This window comes from Arvicola amphibius, chromosome 3 (assembly GCF_903992535.2).
Source record: "Arvicola amphibius chromosome 3, mArvAmp1.2, whole genome shotgun sequence".
In the NCBI taxonomy this organism is placed as follows: domain Eukaryota; kingdom Metazoa; phylum Chordata; class Mammalia; order Rodentia; family Cricetidae; genus Arvicola; species Arvicola amphibius.
In genome coordinates this window covers 105,336,623-105,360,713 of record NC_052049.1, presented here as the reverse complement: position 1 = coordinate 105,360,713, position 24,091 = coordinate 105,336,623, and the positions used below count along the sequence as shown (strand labels likewise).

General features: G+C 39.6%; 2 protein-coding genes across 2 annotated transcripts; one reads left to right on the top strand and one right to left on the bottom strand.

Annotated features, from left to right (window-relative positions):
• Positions 1–4,709: 4,709 nt before the first annotated feature.
• Positions 4,710–5,979, bottom strand: LOC119810242 (olfactory receptor 145-like). Its single transcript, XM_038323627.1, has 2 exons — positions 5,856–5,979; positions 4,710–5,660 (listed from the first exon to the last, which is right to left on the bottom strand). The coding sequence occupies exon 2, from the start codon at positions 5,640–5,642 to the stop codon at positions 4,710–4,712; it is 933 nt and encodes a 310-aa protein (XP_038179555.1). The 5' UTR covers positions 5,643–5,660; positions 5,856–5,979.
• Positions 5,980–21,846: 15,867 nt separating this feature from the next.
• Positions 21,847–22,776, top strand: LOC119810235 (olfactory receptor 151). Its single transcript, XM_038323615.1, has one exon. It carries the CDS (start codon positions 21,847–21,849, stop codon positions 22,774–22,776), a length of 930 nt encoding a protein of 309 aa, XP_038179543.1.
• The last annotated feature ends 1,315 nt before the right edge of the window (positions 22,777–24,091 follow it).

The following is a 24,091-nucleotide window of genomic DNA, read 5'->3' as shown; positions in this document are numbered from 1 at the left end:
AATCACTGGATGAAGGCTCTCCAATGTTAACCAGGGTAGTCACCGTTCACCATAGTTCCTCAAGTTCCAATGCCCACCAGCCCCCAGTCCAACCAGGATAAGTCCTCTATCTCCCCTTCCCATGGATATTCATGTGTCCCCCACTTTTGTGCTCTTTATTACCTAGCCTTTCTGGGTCTATAGATTGTACATGGTTATCCTTTACTTTACAGTTAATAGATACTTATGAGTAAATATATACCACTTTTGTCTTTCTTGGTCTGGATTATCTCACTCAAGATGATTTTTTCTAGTTCTATCCATTTGTCTTCAAATTTCTTCATGTCATTGTTTTTTAAAACTGAATAATACTACATTGTGTAAATGTACCACATTTCCTTTGTCCATTATTTGGTTGAAGGGCATCTAGGTTGTTTCCAGTCTGGCAATTACAAATAAAGCTGCTATAAACATAGATGAGCAAGTGTCCTTGTGGGAAGGTACAGCATCCTTTGGGTCTATACCCAGGAATGATATAGCTGGGTCTTGAGTTAGGTTGATTCCTGACTTTCTGAACAACCACCATATTGATTTCTCAAGTCGCCATACAAGCTTCCACTCCCACCAGCAGTAGAGGAGTGCTCCCCTTGTTCCACATCCCTTCCAACATAAGTTGTTATTTTTGTTTTTGATCTTAGTCATTCTGACATGTGTAAAATGGAATCCAAAAATCATTTTGATTTGCATATCCCTGACAGCTAAGGATGGTGAACATTTAAATGTTACTCTGCCATTTGAGAGTCTTCTGTTGAGAATTCTCTGTTTAGGTTAGGACCCCATTTTTAACTGGATTGTTTGATTGTTTGTTTGTTTGTTTGTCTGTTTGCTTGTTTTCTGATGACTAGCTTCTTGAGTTCTTTATATATTTTAGAGATCAACCCTTCTTTGTTGCGTGTGGGATTAATGTAGATCTTTTCCTATTCTGCCATTTTGTCCTATTCCTTTCAGAAACTTTTCAGTCTCATGAGGTTCCATTTATTAATTGTTGATCTTAGTGTCTGTGCTACTGGTATTCTCTTCAAGAAGTTGTCTCCTGGGCCAATGTGTTCCCCATTTTCTCTTCTATCAGGTTCAGTGTAGCTGGATTTATGGTGAGACTTAAGTTCTGTGCAGGGTGATAGATATGAACCTATTTGCATTCTTCTATATGCTGACATGCTGTTATGCAACATTTGTTGAAGATGCTTTCTTTTCTCCATTGTATAGTATTTACTTCTTAATCAAAAATCAGGTATCCATAAGTGTGTGGGTTTATGTCTGGATCTTCAATTTAATTCCATTGATCCACCTTTCTGTTTTTATGCCAGTATCTTGCTGTTTTTATTACTATATAGCTGTGGTAGAGCTTAAGATCAGGGATGCTGATACATCCAGCAGTTCTTTTATTGTACAAGATTGTTTCAATTATCCTTGCTTTTTGTTTTTCTATATGAAGTTGAGTATTGTCTTTCAATGTCTGTAAAGAATTCTGTTGGAATTTTGATAGAAATTTCATTGAATCTGTCTATAGATTGCTTTTGGTAAGACTAGAATTTTTGAAATATTAATTCCTACCCACCCATGAGCATGGGAGATCATCTCAACTTCTGATATTTTATCCAATTTCTTTCTTCAAAGAATTGAAGTTCTTGTCATACAGGTCTTTCACTTGCTTATTTAGAGTTACTCCAATATATTTTTTATTGTTTGTGGCTATTGTTAAGGGTGTTATTTCCTTGATCTTTTTTGTAGCCCTTTATCATGTATATATAAAAGTGGTATTGATTTGTGTTGGTTTTTTTTATTTAATCTTGTATACAACTACTTTGCTGTAGTTGTTCTCTGGTTGATGTGGGAGTCCCCTCTATGTGCTGTGATTACCATTAATGAGCCGGGCAGTGGTGGCGCACGCCTTTAATCCCAGCACTCGGGAGGCAGAGGCAGGCGGATCTCTGTGAGTTCGAGGCCAGCCTGGTCTACAAGAGCTAGTTCCAGGACAGGCTCTAAAAAAAAAAGCTACAGAGAAACCCTGTCTCGAAGAAAAAAAAAGAGAGAGAGAGACTGATTCAGAAAAGCACATGTGAGAGCGTTTGCTAGCTCTCAGGTGCCCTCTCCCCCACCAAAAAAAAAAAAAAGGTCCTTTTTGCTTGTTGTAGCTTCCAATCTGAACTCTGAAGAGAGTTTTAGGACCGGACCCTTAAGGCTCTCATTAGGACCTTGGCAGTTGTAGGGTTGGTCCGCCAGATTAAAGGTGGGGATAACTTTCTCATATTTGCCTTTTCAGTCTGGCTCACCCACACATGTGCTAACAGAGTCAGCTCTCCCATTCAAATGACCACAGGGCCAGCTCTCTCACCTGTCCCAGGAATTGACTTCTTCTTTTCAAATTTGTATCCACTTGATCTCCTTTGGTTGTCTTATTGCTCTAGCTTAAACTTCAAGTAATATAGAGAGTAGATATATAGAGAGTGGACAGACTTCTCTTATTCCTTATTTTAATGGAATTACTTTTAGATTCTCTCCATTTAATTTGATGTTGGCTGCTGGCTTACTGTATATTGCTTTTATTATACTTATGTATGTTCCTTGTATCCCTGATCTTTCCAAGACTTTTATTAGGAAGGGGTATTGCATTTTGTCAAAGACTTTTTCAGCGTTTAATGAGATGGTCATGTGTTTTTTTTTTCTTTCTTTCTCTTTGTTTGTATGATGGATCACATTAACAGATTTTTGTATGTTGAACCATCCCTGCATCTCTGAGATAAAGCCCACTTGATTGTAGTGGATGATCTATTTGATGTGTTCCTGGATTTGATTTGTTAGTATTTTATTGAGTATTTTTGCATCAAGATTCATTGATTTTTTTAATTCATATTTCTAGCTATCTAGTAATTTCAGTGCACACATAAGTCACTCTACCATATTAATGAAAATGTTTAATAAAATGCTAAAACTGAATATCTAAGACACTAATTGGGTTAGCATGTCCTTAAAATCTAATGCAAATACTTCTAATAAGCAGCTTTCTTTCTTGATAAATAACCGTGTCCCTTCAAATTATTCATTGTTCCCTCACAACTCCCAATCAGTTGTTTATCGTGAGCCACAGATTCCTCCATCAAAACTCAAATACTCAAGTTCATACTCAAAAAGCTCTAAATTCTACTAATTTTCTTTAAATATACATTACTTTGTTTTCAGCATTTTTATAACAATTAAGACCCCAGGAATCCTAACACAGCGAGACTGAAGCTGCTGCATTCTACACATGACCTCTCTCTTAAGTCAATGACAAACACATAATGCAGTCATGTTTCCATCATCACTTTGCTAAAAACAAGGAATTTTTTTTCTTTTATCTAAAATGTAGTATTGAAAATTTGCTTGATTTTTAAGGATTTTTTAATGTGTGTGTGTGTGTGTGTGTGTGTGTGTGTGTGTGTGTGAGAGAGAGAGAGAGAGAGAGAGAGAAAGAGAGAGAGAGAGAGAGAGGTGGGTGTGCACTTGCAAGTCAGAGGAAGGTATTGGATATTGGATCCTCTAGAGTTAGAGCTACAGGCATCGGAAACCACCTTACCTAGATGCTCAGAACGATGTGCAGGTCCTCTAGAAGAGCACCTAGTAGAAACTAGTTGTAGTACCTAACGGTAGCATCTCATTCCACTATCCCAAAAATAGCCTTCTTAAGAAGCAACATTACATTGTTGCAAGCAGAATCAAATTTTAATGTATTATCATGCTTTAAAATGGAAATCTTACCAAGGGGTTAGCACTGACATCATACACCAAATACCAACAGAACATATTATACAAACTAATTAACTTGTATCTTTCACACTTAGTAATATATAATAATTAAAGAAAAACAGGTCATGAAAGAGTGAGTGCATGGAAGGAACTTCAGAAAGAAAAGAGAATGAAGAAAAGATAATCATAATTTAATTTAAATAAAATAATTTGAAAATTATTATCAACAAAAGAAAATCATGAAGGAGGAACAATTTGGCAAGAAAACTCAGCATAAAGACAAATCATAAAAAGACATGAATTACACTTTCTGGATATAAGTTTATTTTTGATATTTTGTTATCCTTGAATAACAAATTTCTAAGTCTCCAATATCTGTTAAATGAGACTCAATTAAATAATTTATAAGACCCATTCAAGAATAAATGGTCTGTTACTATTTTTAAAAGTTCATAAAACTAAAAATTCGATAAGTTACAGAGCCTGGCCTGTTGGGATACAGGCTGTGAACACTAACTATGCTGACACCATGGACTATTGTGATTTTCCTTAACATTTGCAAGTTACAGAAAAATAAAATTTACAAGTGAAAAAGAAAATAACACCTAATTATGTATTTGTGCATTTTTCACTAGAGAAGTACATTTTCTCATTTAAGGAAATATTAGAAGAATAGACCTGTGTTAAAATCTTGCTTAAGTATGATTTGAAACACTTTCTGGACTGAATATAGTTGGGTGGTAGAGCAATTGCTCAGAATTCATAAAGACCTAGGTTCACTCCCTAGTGCCATAAACTTCTCTTCTTGTGCAAAAAGAAGAAAAACATCTAGACCTTGAATACCTCACTGCAACCTGTATCTTCTTATCCAAACACAGATTTTTCCATATGAATATTACTCGTTGACAAATCACACCACTGCAGCTCATGACACTGCTCCTCTGTTAAGAGAACACTCTGCCGACAAGGGTTTTCCTCAGAGCAACTTGGACATCCTTATTTCTCAAGCTATAGATCAGAGGGTTCAACATTGGTACTACAATGGTATAGAACACGGAAGACAATTTTCCTTGGTCAAGGGGCAAAATGGAAGGTGGCTTGAGGTACGCAAAAGCCCCAGAACCGAAGAAAAGGCAAACCACAATCATATGGGAGCTGCAAGTGCCGAAGGCCTTGGACCTGCCCTCTGTGGAATGCATGCGAAGGATGCTAGAGAGGATGAGGGCATAAGAAATAAAGATGCTGACAATGGGCACACCAATATCAAAGGCCACCACAATGAAGACTACCAGCTCATTTGTGAAGGTGCTGTTGCAGGACAGCTCCAGAAGGGGAAGGATATCACACATGAAGTGATTGACAAGGTTGTCAGCACAGAAGGTCAGATTCAATATGTTTCCTGTATGGGCCATGCCTCCAGAAAAGCCCATCACATACACACCCAGTAAAAGCAGTAAACACACCTGGGGAGACATGGTGACTGTATACATCAGGGGGTTACAGATGGCAACATAACGGTCATATGCCATGGCTGACAGAATGAAGGACTCAGAGACAACAAAGAAGCAGAAGAAAAACAGCTGTGACATACACCCCGAGTGTGAGATGGTGTTCTTCTTTGAGATAAAACTCACCAGCATTTTGGGGATGATGGTGGAGGAGTAACAGGAATCTATTAAGGAAAGATTGAAGAGAAAGAAGTACATGGGGGTGTGCAAGTGAGGGTTCAGCCCTATCAGGGAGATCAAGCCCAGGTTCCCCACCATGGTGACCATGTAGAAAGCCAGGAACAGGAAGAAGAGGGGCATGCGAAGTCCTGTCTGGTCCGTCAGGCCTGCAAGGATGAACTCTGTCACAGAGGAATTCTTGGCAGTCATTCTTTTCAGGAGGAAGGCCTGTGTGACAGAGAACAGGAGCAGTGAAGGCAAAGAAACATCATCACCATCCTCACAAATCTATCCTGTCTTTGGAAAGAGAGGGGGGGGAAGGAGGGAGGGAGGGAGGAAAGAGGGAGGGAGGGAGGAAGGGAGGGAGAAAAGAAGGTTTTTACCATTTCCCACAACCAGCAGTGAACAGTCAAGTGACTCTACCTTCCAGATAACGGCAAAAGGCTACCCTTTGCCTCCAGGATCAGAGCAAGTGGTGCCCAAGAGAGGAATCCTGAACAGAGTGGGTATCTTTCAGACTTCAAAGTCAGTCCATTTTCTATGCCCTGTTTTCTCCTGCTTCTGTACAAGTTGCTAAAACGTGAGCCTCTTCCCTTGGATGAGTCTTCACAGGTAGATGTCAACAAGCTGTGACAGTGTCTCAGTCTGCACCATAAAAGTGTAACAGTGGGTTTCTCACAAACTCGTAGGTGCATGAAGAATGAATAGAAGCATTTTACACTAACACTTATTTGAGGATTTCTTAGAAGCTATGAGAATGCGTGGTCATACTATTATCTTCTCTTTACAGATTGAATAAGTGCAACTAGGAAATACCCAAAGTGACAAACCCTCCAGACTTCAGGGCGAAGGGGAGCCACAGTAGTCCCACCCACAGCCTGCATTTATAACCTGATCTGGATCACACAGGCATGGACCTTCCTTTACTCACAGCAGGGATGGTTCTGCCTACTGTCTCTCCTCCGAAGTGTTCTTCGAGAGATAAAACCCTGGTGAACAGAAGACAGCAGCTTAGAACTCAAGATCTCCTTTCCCGGGCCAAAACTCAGAATCTTAGATTCATCTTATAACTCTCTTTGTACTGAAACCCTTGACTTTCAGCTGTTAATTTATCAGAAAGCTCCTGCAGCTTCCTGGAAGGAAGCAGCTCCTGTCCTGACCTGCAGTAACAGGAGAATAAAGAGTCATTCTGGTTCACAATCTCAGTGGACTGATTATGAAGACTGAATCACCCTTGGGATCATTTCCTCAGAGTTTACTTTCCCAAAGGAAGCAAAACTACTTGCTTTCTGTAGAATTGACAGCTTAGTTTTTTGAAGAAAAATTTTCTTTCAGCTAATAGTTAGCCAATAGTACTCAAGAAAAAAATATTGTGAAAACAACAATTGCTAGATCTTAAATACCCTGTAAAGCACTTAATACTGTGTCCTTACACTGACTTGTGGGGCTGCCAAGATCTAAAAGCTCAAAAGCATATCTATTTTGTATTTATGTATTTAGGAATATATAAGCATTTATGTATGTGAAGAGGCCATGAATTTGAGCAAGGAGGGGTATATGGAGGGTTTAGAGGGAGGAAAGGGAAGAGAGGAAATGATGTTATTATAGTATAATCTCAAAATAATAAAAGAAATAAATTTTTAAATTATTTATTCATTCCTTATCACACCTCTTGCTTCCATTGCTGAAGTCTGGACCTCTGCAAGAGAGATGGTGTGTTTCAAAGTACACAATTATAGCCAAGACTGTCCAATTCAAAGTCCTTATTCGTTTTTTCCATTTTTTAAAAAAATTTCCATCTCTTCCCCTCCCCTCCACCCATACCCCAACTCCCTCCCTCTCCAGGCAAAAGAGCCTTCAGGGTTCCCTACACTATGGGAAGTCCAAGGTCCTCCCAACTCCCCCCAGGTCCAGGAAGGTGAGCATTCATACTGACAAGGCTCACACAGAGCCCGTTCATGCCATAGAATCAAAGCCCAGCGCCATTGTCCTTGGCTTCTCAGTCAGCCTCCACCGTCAGCCACATTCAAAGAATCCGGTTTGATAGCATGTTCCATCAGTCCCATTCTAACTTGTCTTGGTGATCTCCCGTTAGATCTGTCTTGAGGGTGAACGCACCCCTCAAGGTCCTGACTTTCTTGCTCATGTTCTCAAATTTATAAAATTTATAACAAAGTCCTGATTCTAACCATTAGATCAACTTCCTTATGGAACCCACTGACACCCATAAGGCAGTGTCTTTTAAAATGATAAATATGTCCAATGATTTTTAATAGAAGTGAATACAGTTGAGAAAATTTTGCAGGGTTATTATGCTTTAGCATATTGAAAGGTTTATTCAGATTTCAATTCATTCCAGGAAGAAATATTAATTAATATTTATCAGAAATCAACAAGAATGCTAATTCCCCTTCCTGTCATCTCATTTAAGTAAGTTTAATGATAGCCCCCTCCCCCCCCCCCAAAAAAAAAACCTCCTGAGGATAGCAGGACTGTTCTCCAGAGCAGCCTCTCTCTAAGTTACTAACTAGTCAATATTCCGACTGTCTCTGCCTTCCTCCACTCTCTCTGAGCACTTCTCCCAACTGCCTCTTTGCTTTGCCTTTGTCTTTCTCATCTTCTACACCCAGCCTCCCACCTCTGCCTTCACCATCCATCCTCTGTCTAAACTCTGTCTCCTTAAATATCAAAGCCAGTCATCATGGAAGCCAGGGAAGCTGAGACCCAAAGGATCTGGAAAATTTATTGCTCTTTCTGCTTTTCAAACCTGATTGCTCCATATAAATATCTAGAATGAGTCTTAGAAAGTCTGGTCGAGCAATCAGAATCTCTGGGTGTGATGCCACAGCATCTTTTAAATAGTATTTTCAGTACCAGCAACTTAGGGATTCACACAATTAACAGATACTGTCATCTCATGAAGACACTATTCAGTTCATAGAAGGGAAGATGATCACCTGATGTGACAGATCCGCCTTAAGTCTCTCCGATTCTGATCTCTCCTTCTCCATGAACCCATATGACCTACAGTTTGACTGAAATGCAAAGTAAAAGTAATAAAAATGTGTGGCATACTTAAAGCTCAGATATCAGATTGCATGTAATAGAATATCTAATATAGCACCTTTCTAAGCACAAGCAATGTAAGAACAACAGTAAATATCTCCTGAGTAAATTGGGAGCATGAGGACCATGGGAAAGGGTTGAAGGGAAGGGGAGAGACAGGGAGAGGAACAGAGAAAAATGTAGAGCTCAATAAAAATAAAAAAATAATAAAAGAAAAAGGAACAACAATAAAAAAGCTACCTGCAAACTTGAGCAACAGGTGATAAAAATAAAATTATGGCAACTACTGCAACAACTCCAACCCTTCCTTAGTGGAAATTTCCAAACCGTACATAGTAAAGTATATATCCCAAGATAATGGCAGGCATGCCTATTAGTGAAGCTATGGCCAGAGTTCAAGGATGCTAAGACAGGTGTATGTTACTACATAGAATTTACAAAGAGCTGTATAATTAAACACACAAGAAATCAATACTTTCAATTAATAAATGTGTCAGTAAATTTAACAAGTAGTTCTCAAAATATGAAGTGTAAATGGTTTACAAATGCATTTAATCATATTTATTTGTTATGTACACACCACACACACACACACACTCACAGGCATGCATGCACACATGCCTAGAACAACCAATATGTGGAGGGAAGAGAACAACTTTCAGGAGTTGGTTTTCTTCTTCTACCATGAGGGTCACAGGGATTGAACTGTGATTATCAAACTTGATAGAAATCATCTTTACCTGTTAGACCATCCTGCTGGTCCACGCAATAAATATTATAAAGGCTTTCAGCATCCTCATCCATCAGGCAAATTCAAATAAAACTGCTTTAAGATTCCACCTTGCCCTAGTCAGAATGGCGATCATCAAGAAAACAAAAGACTATAAATAGTGGTGAGGATGAGAAGAAAGAAGTAGCCCCGTTCGCTGCTGGGGGAATGTGAACTTGTGTGCCCAAAAGTAGAACTACAATATGACCCAGATATGCCACTCCTGGGCATATGCTATGGTAATTTGAATAAGAACAGTCCCATACACTCAATAATTAGAACAGTTGTCACCAGAGAGTAGCACTATTGGAAACAGGAGGAATGGCCTTGTTAGAGGAGTGTGTCACCAGAAGTGGGCTGTGAGGTTTTAAGGGTCCAAGCCAAGTCCAAGATCTCTTTCTCTTCCTGCTACCTTTGGATCTAGGTGTAGAACTTAGAAGTACCATGTCTGTCTGCATGCTGCCATGCTCCCTGTGATGAAGATAATGGACTAAACCTCTGAAACTGTCAGCAAACTCCATTGAATGTTTTCCTTTATGTCACGGTCATGGTGTCTCTTAACAGCAATAGAACACCGACCAACACATATGTCCAAAGGACTCTACTGCAAAGGCACTTGCATATGCATGTTTATTGATGCTATGTTTATAATAGCAAGAAAATACTAGAATCTGTCTAGACATTTACCAATAGGTCATGAAAGTGTGGAACAAATACACAATGTAGTTTTACTGAGTCATAAAGAAAAGTAAAATTTGCAGAAAAATACCTAAATTTGGAGATTATCATATTATGCAAGAAAACCTAGACTTAGAAAGATAAAGTATTAACTGCACATTATCTTTCATATGAAAACGCTAACTTTAATGCTCTGTTGGGTTATGCATGTGTGTCTGTGTTTGTGTCTGCGTCTATGTCTGTGTGTAGGTGTGAGTGTTGGTATACGTCATAAACCAGAAAGGGAGCCATGAGAGAAGAAAATGAGGTCTTGATGCGGTGGAGCTTAATAGCATACATGCGACAACATGGGAAAAAAGTTTCTAGAGGGAGAAAGGGAGATGGTGAAGCAAGAGGGTGAGGAAAGGGAGATAACAAATTTGAAAATGTAACAATGAAGCCAAATGTTGGTGTGTTAGCTTTTGAAAACTACTTTCAAAAGAAGAAAGTCTTCAACACTCCCCATACATCTAAGTGAATATAAAGGTTGGAAAGGAACTATAGCATAGTATCAATAAGGTGACCACTTGTCCACTTGCCTAGATCAGCTAAGTTTATGACTGCCATTCTAACCAAGTGATTAGTAGTAATGATGAATCATAAATTATGATGTCCCTCAGCACTCAAAATGTGAACTAACTTCAGTATAAATCTTGGCTTTGTCTCCTGCTAAATATGTGACCTTAGTAGGTGTGCAACCTCTCTCTGAACTTCAATCTCTAACCTCAAAACTAATAATAATCATATCTCAAAGGGGGAATAAATGGTGCTGATTATAACACTTACAAGGCAAAAAAGAATTGATTAAATAAGATTAGCACTCAGAACTGTCTTTCTTAATAGCAGTGATTTTTTTTATATAATTGACAATGTCAGAACAAGCTGAAAGAAAGGAAAGGGCAGACAGGGAGAACAGCCAGAAGACTTTCTACAGCAATAAATACAGACAGAGGTGAAAGGTGCAGGAGACACAATAATGGAACAGTTGGTATGTAGTGATGTCTATGTTAAAATAGGGATTGATAAGAAAAGCACGAATCAAATTTGACTAAGGTCCCATGGCTTCTGTAAAGCAAAGGACATTGTCACTAAGACACAAAGGCAGCCTACTGACTGGGAAAAGATTTTCACCAACCCTGCAACTGACAAAGGTCTGATCTCTAAAATATATAAGGAACTCAAGAGACTAGACGGTAAAATGCCAATTAACACAATTAAAAAATGGGGCACTGAACTGAACAGAGAATTCTCAACAGAAGAAGTTCGAATGGCCAAAAGACACTTAAGGTCATGCTCAACCTCCCTAGCTATCAGGGAAATGCAAATCAAAACAACTTTGAGATATCATCTTACACCTGTCAGATTGGCTAAAATCCAAAACACCAATAATAACCTTTGCTGGAGAGGTTGTGGAGTAAGGGGTACACTCATCCATTGCTGGTGGGAATGCACACTTGTGCAACCACTTTGGAAAGCAGTGTGGCGGTTTCTCAGGAAATTCGGGATCAACCTACCCCAGGACCCAGCAATTCCACTATTGGGAATCTACCCAAGAGATGCCCAATCATACAACAAAAGCATATGCTCATCTATGTTCATAGCAGCATTATTTGTAATAGCCAGATCCTGGAAACAACCTAGATGCCCTTCAGTGGAAGAATGGATGAAGAAACTGTGGAATATATACATGCTAGAATACTACTCAGCGGTAAAAAACAATGACATCTTGAATTTTGCAGGCAAATGGATGGAACTAGAAAACACTATTCTGAGTGAGGTAACCCAGACCCAAAAAGATGAACATGGGATGTACTCACTCATAATCAGTTTCTAGCCATAATTAAAGGACATCGAGCCTATAAATTTGGGATCCTTGAGAAGATAATAAGAAGGTGAACTCCCAAAAAAAGATATAGTAATCCTCCTGGATATTGGAAGTAGACACGATCGCCAGGCAAAATTGGGAACTTGAGGGTTGGGCAAGACTGGGCCAAGGGAAGATGGGGAGAGAAAAGTGTGAAGGGAAGAACGGGGGGAGCTCGGAGGAATGGGGTGCTTGGGATATAGGAAGGGTGGATATGGGAACAGGGAAGCATATATCCTAATTTAAAGAGCTACCTGAGGGTTGTCAAGAGACTTGACCCTAGAGGGGTTCCCAGGTTTCCAGGGAGATGCCCCCAGTTAGTTCCATGGGCAGCTGAGGAGAGGGAGCCTGAAAAGGCCAGTTCCTATAGCCATACTGATGAATTTCTTGCATATCACCATAGAACCTCCACCTGACGATAGATGAAGAAAATGACAGAGCCCCACCTTGGAGCACCGGACTGAGCTCCCAAGGTCCTGATGAGGAGCAGAAGGAGAGAGAACATGAGAAAGAAAGTCAGGACCGTGAGGGAACCTCCAGCTGGCGACAGATGGGGAAGGTGACTGAGCCCCACATTGGAGCACCGGACTGAGCTCCCAAGGTCCTGATGAGGAGCAGAAGGAGCGAGAACATGAGGGAGAAAGTCAGGAACGAGAGGGGTGCGTTCACTCATGGAGACGGTGGGACAGAACTAATGGGAGATCACCAACTCCAGTTGGAATGGGACTGATGGATCATGCGACCAAACCCGTCTCTCTGAATGTGGCCAACAGCGGGGGCTGACTGAGAAGCAAAGGACAATGGCTCTGGGCTCTGACTCTTCTGCATGGACGGGCTCTGTGGGAGCCTTCTCAGCTTGGTCGATCACCTTCCTGGACCAGGGGGGAGTTGGGAGGACCCTGGTCTTAGCATAGAGTGGGGAACCCTGATGGCTCCTTGGCCTTGAGAGGGAGGGAGGGGAGGTATGGGTGGAGGGGAGGGAAGGGAAGGGGGAGAAGGAGGGGAGGGAAGGGGGAGGAGGAGGGGAGGGAGGGGGGAGGAGGAGGGAAGGAGATGGAAATTTTTAAATATAAAAAAAATAAATAAACCATGAGGGAAAAAAAAAACAAATTTGACTAAGGTCTGAGGCCCAGAAAAGCAGAAACAGACATTAATGAGAAACAAGACTGAGAAGGGCAATTAACAAAATGTTAGATAGATAAGACCATAAATATCTAAAAGACAAAAATCAAAAAGAAAGTGAAAATATAAGGTCAGACCATGGTAGAGAAGAAAGAGATGCATGCTTGATAATGAAAACACAGAGCAATAATGACTCGCCCTAAAAGTGTCTTTAAAGAGGCAATAATTGAAATTCAAGGGGTGAGGGCATCCTAAAAGATGGCCGCACATAGGAAGGGAAAATGATTGACAAAAACATCTAGGATACATGTGCAACATCCAAAAGTGCCTTTCAGAAGTAAAACAGAATGTGAAAATCAGTAGCATGCTTCGCAATGATCCAATACGTCCATGTGTAGAAGAGGAATAATTATAAGAACCTTAAGGATATTTTTGAATATTGTACATAACCTCAATGAATATTCAATTCATCTAATAATTGTGGAATAAAAGAAGTTAAGCAGATGCCAGAGGAGGAAAACAAAGGTAAAGGGTAACTGTATCCTAGAGCTGCCAAGAGGACAAACTAGGTATGACCTTGAATTACATCATTCCCTTACTGCACATCCATTCCTTAGAATTTTGGAAAAGTGCTTGTCTATCAAACACAAAGCCCTGGGTTAACATTGGAGCACTGGACTGAGTTCCCAAGGTCCAAATGAGGAGCAGAAGAAGGGAGCACATGAGCAAGAAGTCAGGACCGCAAGGGGTGCGTCCACCCACTGAGACAATGGGACTGATCTAATGGGAGCTCACCAAGGCCAGCTGGACTGGGACTGATGGAGCATGTGATCAAACTGGACTCTCTGAATGTGGCTGACAATGAGGGCTGACTGAGAAGCCAAGGACAATGGCACTAAGTTTTGATTCTACTGCATGGACTGGCCTTGTGGGAGCCTAGTCTGTTTGGATGCTCACCTTCCTAGACCTGGATGGAGTGGGGGCCTTGGACTTCCCAAAGGGCAGGAAACCCTGACTGCTCTTAGGACTGGAGAGGGAGGGAGTGAGGGAGTGAAGGGAGTGGGAGGGAAATGGGAGGAGGGGAGGAGGTGGAAATTTTTAATAAATAAATTTTTTAAAAGCCCTGGGTTAGACTCCCAGCACCAACTAAACTCGGTATGTTGGTGCATGTCTGTGATTCCAGCACTGAGAGGGTAAAGGCAGAAGAATCAGAAGTTCACGGTCATTCTTGGCACCAGAGAAAGTTCTATGGTGGATTATAATAAATATTATAATCAAATATATATTATATATATTATTTATAATAAAATAATATATTTTATGTATTATATTATAGATAATATGTTATAATCAAAGTAGAAGATGCTACATGACCTACTGGCTAGTGAGGTCATGGGTCTTAGAGGAAAGCCTACTACCACCACCTTACTAGGCCAGCATAATTCCTAATACATTCTATACTCATGGGCAAGTAAAGCTCTTATTTCCCTTCAAGGAAGTTTCTCTTTACAGCAAATGAGGCCATTACAGAAAATCACATCTGGAAACAATACAGAGATCAATGGATACAACTGTGGGGAGGCCAACTTCAATACTACAATCCCAGATCTACAACATAACTCCTAGACAGAAGTCTTGAGATCTTTTTAACAATGATGCCAGATCATTTCTACTCAGTTATAGAAGATTTACAGTCAGTGTATTTGCACAAGAAATTAAACAGGAACGTATCATAAAAACTAGTGGAAAGAAAGGTGTGGGTGCAGCTGCATCATGGCTTATCTTTGCTATAGATAGCTCCACAAAGATTTTCAAAATCAAATTCTTATCTTAAAATATTACATTCATAAACCAAAATCTTCCATTTCTGTACTAGAGAATCTATAATTTCCAAAACCAAAAATAGATCAAGATTTGCAATGGGTTGAAATAAAGAAGAGATTAAGAAAAAGATGAAAAAGACAGAAAGTGAGAGAGAGAGAGAGAGAGAGAGAGAGAGAGAGAGAGAGAGAGAGAGAGAATCGTTATTAATGAAAAACAAGAATTGCAGGAACTAGATCTAGCTTACAAAGACCTTTCTGGATAAAGTGTTCCATGACTTTACAAAGTATTCACTCCAGAACTTTATTCTGGTAACTAGCTAAAATTATGAGACAAGCTGGGCATTGGTGGCATATGCCTTAAATCCCAGCACTTGGGAGGCAGAGGCAAGTGGATCTCTTGAGGTTAAGGCCAGCTTGGACAGAGAAACCCTGTCTTGAAAAAAACAAAAATTTATGAGGCAATATATTATGCAAAAACACACTCTGTGGATTTGGTTCGGATTTTATTTTCTCTAATGGGATATCAAATTCTCTTCATTTGATATCTTCCTGTATATAATAAATATTATTAAATGTGGCTTGTTTTTTATTGAATTGCTTGGGTTTTTAAATTATGGACTTCTAAAAGATTTCCTTATATGTTTTGAGTTTAAGTAATTTCAGATATGGATATTTCTTGATAAGACTATGTTTGCAGTTCTAAGGACATTGGGTCAGTTGCTGTAAACAACTTATTCTCTTATAAAACTCTGCTAGAGATTTCTGTAAAATACCCTTCATTCCTTTCCCCATATGATGCTTTCTGTGCTGTTCAACAAAGGAGAAAAGGCCTGTTTCAGGATCAGTTAGATATCAGGTGGTTATAAATAAGACACAAATGCAAGAAATGGGAACATATCAGACAGATTCACAAAAGACAAACCAGGAACCACAAACTACAGACAGAAGACACAGAGAGAGGTGGTGAACTCAGACTTGGACTTACTGTTAGTCAGGTCAATACAAAAGGAAGTACTTTGTTTTCTTTCTTTAATATAACATTGACACATTTCCATTTCCATGGAGTTAGCTTTAATGTGTTTAGGGCACACAAGGTACACTTTAAGAAGAAACCCCACACTTGAGAAAACTGTCTCAGAAAGAACAATTAAAACATTCTAGGACCCCACATCAGACAGATGTCTGATCTCCAAAATATACCAAGAACTCAAGAAATTGGTCATCAAAAGAACAAAAAATCCAATTTAAAAAAAATGGAGTACAGACCTAAACAGAGAACTCTCAACAGAGGAATCTAAAATGGCTAAAAGACACTTAAGGAAATGCTCAACATCCTTAGTCATCAGAGAAATGCAAATCAAAATAACTCTGAGATTCCATCTTATATCTGTAAGAATGGCTAAGATCAAAAACACTGATGACAATTTATGCTGGAGAGGTTGTGGGGTAAAGGGAACATTTCTGCATTGCTGGTGGGAATGCAAGCTGGTACAGCGCCTTTACATGACAGTGTGGAGATTTCTCAGAAAATTAGGAAACAACCTTCCTCAAGACCCAGTAATCCCACTTTTGGGTATATATCCAAAGGATGCTCAATCGTGCCACAAGGGCATGTGCTCAACTATGTGCATAGCAGCATTGTTTGTCATAGCCAGAACCTGGAAACAACCTAAATGCCCCTCAACTGAAGAATGGATAAGGAAAATGTCTTACATTTACACAGTGGAGTACTACACACAGAAAAAATATGGACATCTTGAATTTTGCAGGAAAATGGATGGAGCTAGAAAATATCATTTTGAGTGAGGCAACCCAGTCACAGAAAGACAATTATCACATGTATTCACTCATAAGTGGTTTTAATCATAAAGCAAAGAAAACCAGCCTACAAATCACAATCCCAGAGAACTTAGACAACAATGAGGTCCCTAAGAGAGACTTACATAGAGCTAATCTACATGGGAAGTAGATAAAGACAAGATCTCCTGAGTAAATTGGGAGCATGTGGAACTTGGGGTGGGTTCAACAGGGGAGAGGAGAGGCAGGGAGGGGAGCAGAGTAAAATGTAGAGCTCAATAAAAATCAATAAAAAAAATTCTAGGAAACTTTCTGTATTTTTTTTTAAGGATACAAGGCAAAAAGTGCAGAAAGCAGACAAAGAGAAACAAGAGACCCTTTGAGAATCCGTAGTCCTGATGTCTTAACTGTCCGATGAGAACAGGAGCAGCAGTGGTGCTCCAGAAGCAATGATCCCCTGTGGATGTGGAAACGGTGATGATCCAGAAACCAGGAGCTCTCTGGCACCAGGTCTACATTCCTGAGGTGTCATTTCCCCACTGAAAGAATCAAGTTTCTTGGAGACATGAATGACTCAGCTCTGAAGAATGAAAACACTGTGATAAGTCACAACATCTTGTCATACCAGATGGCAAGGAAGGTATTAGAGACGACTATAATTCAGTTCAGAGACAAACTGGGAAGTCCAGAAAGAAACCAAGTATAGAGAACTTTAATGCCTGGAGAGATGGTTTACTGATTAAGATCATGCACTGCTCTTGCAGAGCACCTGAGTTTGTTTCCCAGCATGCAACTGTCTGTAACTCAAGCTCTGAGGGGGAGTCTGTTGCCTTCACCTCCAAAAGTATTCTGCTCACATGAACATACCAACACAGACACATACAAAATTTAAAATAATGGAAATAAATTGTAAAACATAAAAATAAAACTGTGATAACAAAAGTATAGTAACTGTATTGTTCACACTAGTAAATTTATAAAGGTACAAAAGAAAAGAGTCACCTGAGCAGGACATTAGGAAACCAAATCATTGTTTTAAAATCAGAAAAAAATATATGTTTTTATCTCAACTGTGATAGTAGATACAAGAACCTATTCTGTTGAATAGATAGCACAAAAAAAATAGTAACAAAATGAATATGGGTAAAACTGGAGAGCTCTGAATAAAGTTAGCAGGCCATACAGATGTCAGTATTCTGATTGAGTACAGTTGTTAGAAGATGTTGCTCTCCAACTGGAACAGAAGTTTAGCAACAGGCTTCTTCTTGTGCTCAAAGCTAAACCTGCAAAACAAAGAAACCAATATTTGAATTGGAGAGATAATGGGTATCATTTGTCTCTCTAGGTCTAAATTTCCTCAATTGGCAGAATTTTTTCCAACAAAACTCTTTAAAACAAACATTTTAAGGATAGCTCATGATTCATCATGTTGAATTATTAACAAGGAATAATAACCATCATGGCACTGAGACCGATGTGGCTGGTAGTTACCAGGGTGCCTATGGAGATGATGCTGATGACAGTGGCAGTCAAGGTTATGATGATGGTCACAACAGTGATGATGACAGGTGGGGGTGAGGGTGAGGGTGGGGCTGGTACCTGAACTATTGGTGCTAAATAGTTCATTCTCCCATTATAGTCTAAATTCTGAAACTGCAAGATGACTCTACAGAAAAAAGAAAAATTAACACACCTGGGAAATAAAACATGATGCACAGAGCAAGAGAAAACAAGAACTAATTATTACTTTAGAGACAACCGTGATCTCCAGAGTGACTACATCCCAAGAGATGGCACACACACACACACACACACACACACACACACACACATATGTAAGCAGAACCCCCAGCTCTCAGTCATACCACATCACCTTTCCGAGTGGCAATCCTTTTTTCATGACAGGACTGGGCCCTTTGAGTAGATTTCATGATGGATACATATCTGTGTACTTCTAGAATTTACTAATTTTTGAAACCAGGCATCCCAGATTTTCCGGGAGACACTGTTTCACTCCATTTCAACACAGGTATTCATTTCCATGCCTAAAACCTATATGAGGGATTTCTTTTTCTCTTGTTGGTTCTTGTTCATAGTTCAGGTAATTTATGGCCATATATTCGCCTTCACTTCCAAATGCTTTGTTCCCTGTGCGTTGTACTCTCTTCAGCAACAATCCTGATTTTCTGAAAGATTGCTATTAATAGTTAGTACCCTTAGTAATTCATCAGTAAACTGTAGTTCTAGCTATAGTTTTATACCTTTAGAGGATGAAACCGAACCTGGTGGCTCACACTGTTACCTGTACTTTCAGCACTTGGCCAGCTAAGGAATACAGCAGGATCATTGCAAGTTGAAGGTCAGCTGGGACTGCAACGTGAGATGTTGTCTCAAAAATCTGTGGGGGAAAAAAGAAAAAGAAGAATGAAAAGCTGCAGAATAAGATTATGTAAGTGAAAACTTAAAGCTAGGCTGTCTGGCCTCACTCTACAAGGAAGTGTTCCCATCTTCACTATACCGGGTGATTAACATTCTCTCTGTTTTGGTTTGCAAATATTTTGATTTATGCTAATGGTTACTGAATATTTCTTAGCATATATATTAGAGATTGAGTAGAAGGAGATATGCAATATTTTTAAATATTTGTCAGCTAGATCAAAATCATTCTATACTAAGTAAAAATAATAAATCATACTCATCCCTGAAACTTCACTCTTTAACTTTGGTTAAGCACCTTTCTATCATTAATTCAATATATAAACCCTACGATATAATGCAGGTGTTCTAAGACTCAAAGCAAATCCCAAAGATTTTAGAGATTCTCTTCTAATTAAGACAAAGAAAGTCACCTGACTCAGTAGCTAAGTCCATTTTCTGCCAAACCTGACAGCCGGAGTTTCATCCCTGGAACCTGTATGGTAAGAGTGAGAGAAGCAACTGCTGCTAGTTGTACACACACACACACACACACACACACACAATTTTTAAAAGAAGTACAATTGATGCCAGTTATTATTATGGTAGGAACATATTTAAACCATTATTTTAAAATGCTACGTAAAAATTAGTTGACAAAATGTTCCACCAGCATAAGTATGTCAGTACAGTGCAGTTAGTCTACAGGTAGCATAAAAATGTGGAGTTTATCATGTTTTCTCTTCAATATATTTCTGATTTACTATAATGTATGTGTACTGTGGGTACACTGTAAAGAGAATACGCAATCAAAATTAAAATATATTTATTTTATCAAGTAACAACAAAATGATACAGAATATCTACACTGAAAGTTTAGTGGAGACACAGTATTTTAGGATCAGTTTTTGGACCAGTTTGATTCTTACTATTATATCATGAGTAACTTACTGAACATTTAGTACTTTATGTTATTGAGCTATAATTACAAAATCATAGCATTAGTCCTCTTCCTTTGCTAGCACATACTAAAAGCACACATTTCTTGGCATATAACTGTGCGATTTATAAGTCTTAAAGTGAAGGGAAAGGGGAGAGACTCGTGACAAAGAGGAAGCCTCTAGAGGTGAGCCAGCAAATACTAGTGGGTCTTGGTCCCATCACTTAGCACAAGACTCACTCATGAGACACAACTGCTCTGGCAGTAAAGTTTTCTCACTGTGTAATAAGAGAGTAAATTCTTTTTTTACGCCATGTATTTCCACACCCAATACCTTTAAGAGTTACGTGATTTGAGATATAGAGCTCAGTGGAAAAGAGCATTTATTGGGCAAGCAATTAAGCCTGAGTTTGAATCCATAATATCCACATAAAGGTCAATCATGGGTACATCTCTGTAAGCCCAATGATGAGTGTGGAGACAAAGGGACCATAGGACCCCACAGGCTGTCAGCTCAAAACCTGAGCTGGAGGTCCAGTTAAACACCCTATGTCAAAAACTTGGGTTGAGCGAGAAAAAGAAAAAAAATGCCCTTTTCTGGCTCTACATTGCATGTGGACACACACATGCACACGTACACACACACATACACACACACACACACACACAAACATATACCACACATACTAAATGGAAAATTCCTTTTAAAAAACTAATACTAAAATTGGCTTTTGAAAGAATAAGCAATGATGGAGGAGAGTTATCTGTCTATGTTACTTTCATTGGTTAATTAATAAAAAACTGCCTTGGCCCTTTAAGAGAACAGAAAATTAGGTAGGCAGAGTAGACAGAACAGAATGCTGGGTAGCAGGAGTGGGGAGACGCTTCAGGCAGTCGCCATAGTGAGTCCCCATGCTTCTCCTCTCTGAGATGGACGCAGGTTAAGATCTCTCCTGGTAAGCCACACCTCGTGGTGCTACACGGATTACTAAATATGGGTTAAAGGAAGATGTGAGAATTAACCAATAAGAGGCTACAGATAATGGGCCAGGCAGTATTTAAAAGAATACAGTTTCCATGTAATTATTTTGGGTAAAGCTAGCCGGGTGGCAGGAAACAGCCCCGCCGCTCCTACAACAAAGCAAACTACAGAGTACTGCAGAGGTGCCAATAATTAATAACTGTATCAGAAACAATGACCACAGTGAGATTTGTGTTCTGTAATTTAAAAAAAATGTATCCCATGCTGGGTAGAACAGCACATGCCTGTAATCCCAACAATCAGGAAGAAGAGAATCAGACATCACAAGTTCAAGGATAACCTGAACTACATAAAAGTACCTAATTAAAAGAAAAAAAGAAAGAAAATGAAAAAGACACCTTAAAATGAGGATTCAATTCATTATGTATCATAACTTCCAATAATAACCCATCCTTCTTAAAGACAAATATATTATATGTGTAGGTGTATGTAAAATATACATAATTTGACATTAGTGATAAATAGCTCAATGTTACATATGTATTGTATATATATAATATACTTAATTTGACTTTAGTGATAAATAGTGCAGTGTTTTATATTATGGTCTAAAAATAATAATAATTTAATTAAGTAGGAAGCACATGCTGACTCCACAATACATGCAACTGCCCATCAAATATGACAGGACAGAGATAAGAAGTATAGAACGTTTCCTTATACTAAACTTCAAGACCTCTGAAACCCCAGGGACTGGTCCTTCTAGCATCAAGAAGCAGGATGTGAAAAAGACACATCGGCCATAACCAGGACAGTTTAGCAAGTGTCAAATGCAGGAAACCTGCTACTCCAAACAGGGCAAGGACTATCCCTCACAAGCTCCTTCTCTTCCACCCCACAGGACTCCCACCGAGACACAATGGCTGCAGAAAATCACTCCATGGTGACAGAGTTCATCCTCAGGGGGTTAACTAACAGGCCAGAGCTCCAGCTGCCCCTCTTCCTCCTCTTCCTGGGAATCTACACGATCACCATGGTGGGAAACCTGGGCATGATCACCTTGATTGGACTCAACGCACAGCTCCACACCCCCATGTACTTCTTCCTCAGCAACTTGTCACTCGTGGATCTCTGCTACTCCTCTGTCATTACCCCAAAAATGCTCATCAACTTTGTGTCCCAAAGAAACCTCATCTCCTACAACGGGTGCATGTCGCAGCTCTACTTCTTCCTTGTGTTCGTCATTGCTGAGTGTTACATGCTCACTGTGATGGCTTATGACCGCTACGTGGCCATCTGCCACCCCTTGCTTTACAACATCATCATGTCTCCTGCCCTCTGCTCCATGCTGGTGGCTTTTGTCTATGCCGTAGGACTCATTGGCTCAACAATAGAGACAGGCCTCATGTTAAAGCTACACTATTGTGAAGACCTCATCAGCCATTACTTCTGTGACATCCTCCCCCTCATGAAGCTCTCCTGCTCTAGTACCCATGATGTAGAGATGGCTGTCTTCTTTTTAGCTGGGTTCGATATTGTAGCAACAAGTTTAACAGTACTAATTTCCTACGCCTTCATCCTGTCGAGCATCCTGCGCATCAGCTCCACCGAGGGCAGGTCCAAAGCCTTCAGCACCTGCAGCTCCCACTTTGCAGCTGTGGGCTTGTTCTATGGATCCACTGCATTCATGTACTTAAAGCCTTCCACAGCCAGTTCCCTGGCCCAGGAGAATGTAGCTTCTGTGTTCTACACCACTGTGATCCCCATGCTCAACCCCCTGATCTACAGCCTAAGGAACAAAGAGGTGAAGGCTGCCCTGGACAAAACACTGAAGAGAAAACTCCTTTGATGGAAATGTTGGTCTTTCTCCATGTAAGAGTATGTGGTTGCAAACACCTGGAAAATGCACTCAGCAAGCCTACCCAACTGTGGATAAGAAACAAGCACTACTCTCCATGGTTGGGTACATGCTTCATTTCCTTTTCCTCATCCTCATCTTCTCTTCTCTTGTTTCTACTCTAATCATGCAATTTTAAGGTCATTGTTCTTATAATTGCGATCTATCTCCTCTATAGGAGACCAATGGTAAGCAATTTAAAAATTTTTATTCTCTGATATTTTCATGTATGTATATAATGTATATTGATTGTACCCATGCCTTCTCCTTTCTCCTACTCCTTCCTATCATCCCCAATATATGTACCTCCCACTTTCATGTCCTTTCCTTTTTTAATAACCAACTGAGCCCAATTAATGCTGCCCGTGTGCACCTTAGTGTGTGGCTATCCACTAGAGCGTGGGGAACATACCACCAAATCTCACACAAGTCTACTCAATTAATGGAATCTAATTTACTTCTAGATTAATAGATGCAAGTGATTCTGGGAAAATCAGCTTCACCCTCTTTAGCCCAAATAGAATGTGGGTCAATGGACCGTGGGATACTCTCACCTAAGTAGCTTTTTACTCATTTTGTCATGACCTTTCCCCTACCTAAGGTGCAGTTTCTACCACTATTGATCTCCTCTAACTATAACTAAAGGCAAGAGAACATCTCTGCTTCCTCAAAATGAGAAATCTTAAAGCCAAAAAAGAGAAGGTGGAAGCAAAACTGTAACTCCGAGTTAGATAGAGCACATGCCTAGAGAGAGTGAGGCACTGAATTTGATTGACTTAATCAGTTTCACAATTTACTTAAATTCAGTTTAATTATTGCTAATCTTCAAATCAGGCAACACCAGAAAAAGAGAACTCAGTGTTCCATGCAAGCCAATACAACCAGATCCTAATCTGTAGAATTGGCTATTTCCACAATAACATGCTTCAACTTAGTTTAACCTACTTACCAAAATAAAGTCTTGCAGAAAAAGTCTGTGAAAGACTGAACATCTTGCCAGAATGTCCATGGTTTCCATGGCAAGAAAGGTCTTTGTCATCAGAGCTAGGATAGTCACTGTCTATTCCCTGATTAGACTTTTCACTTTTAAATTTTTCTTATTTATAGAATTGACCCCATACTACTTAGAGCCACCCCCCATCAACAACAGTACCCTCACATTAAACAGAACACCTTCCATGAGGAGACAATAAATTCTTTCTCATTAACCATGTCTTTACTTCATTTATTAAAAATATAAATGCATTTTTCTTTCCGTGGAAATGAT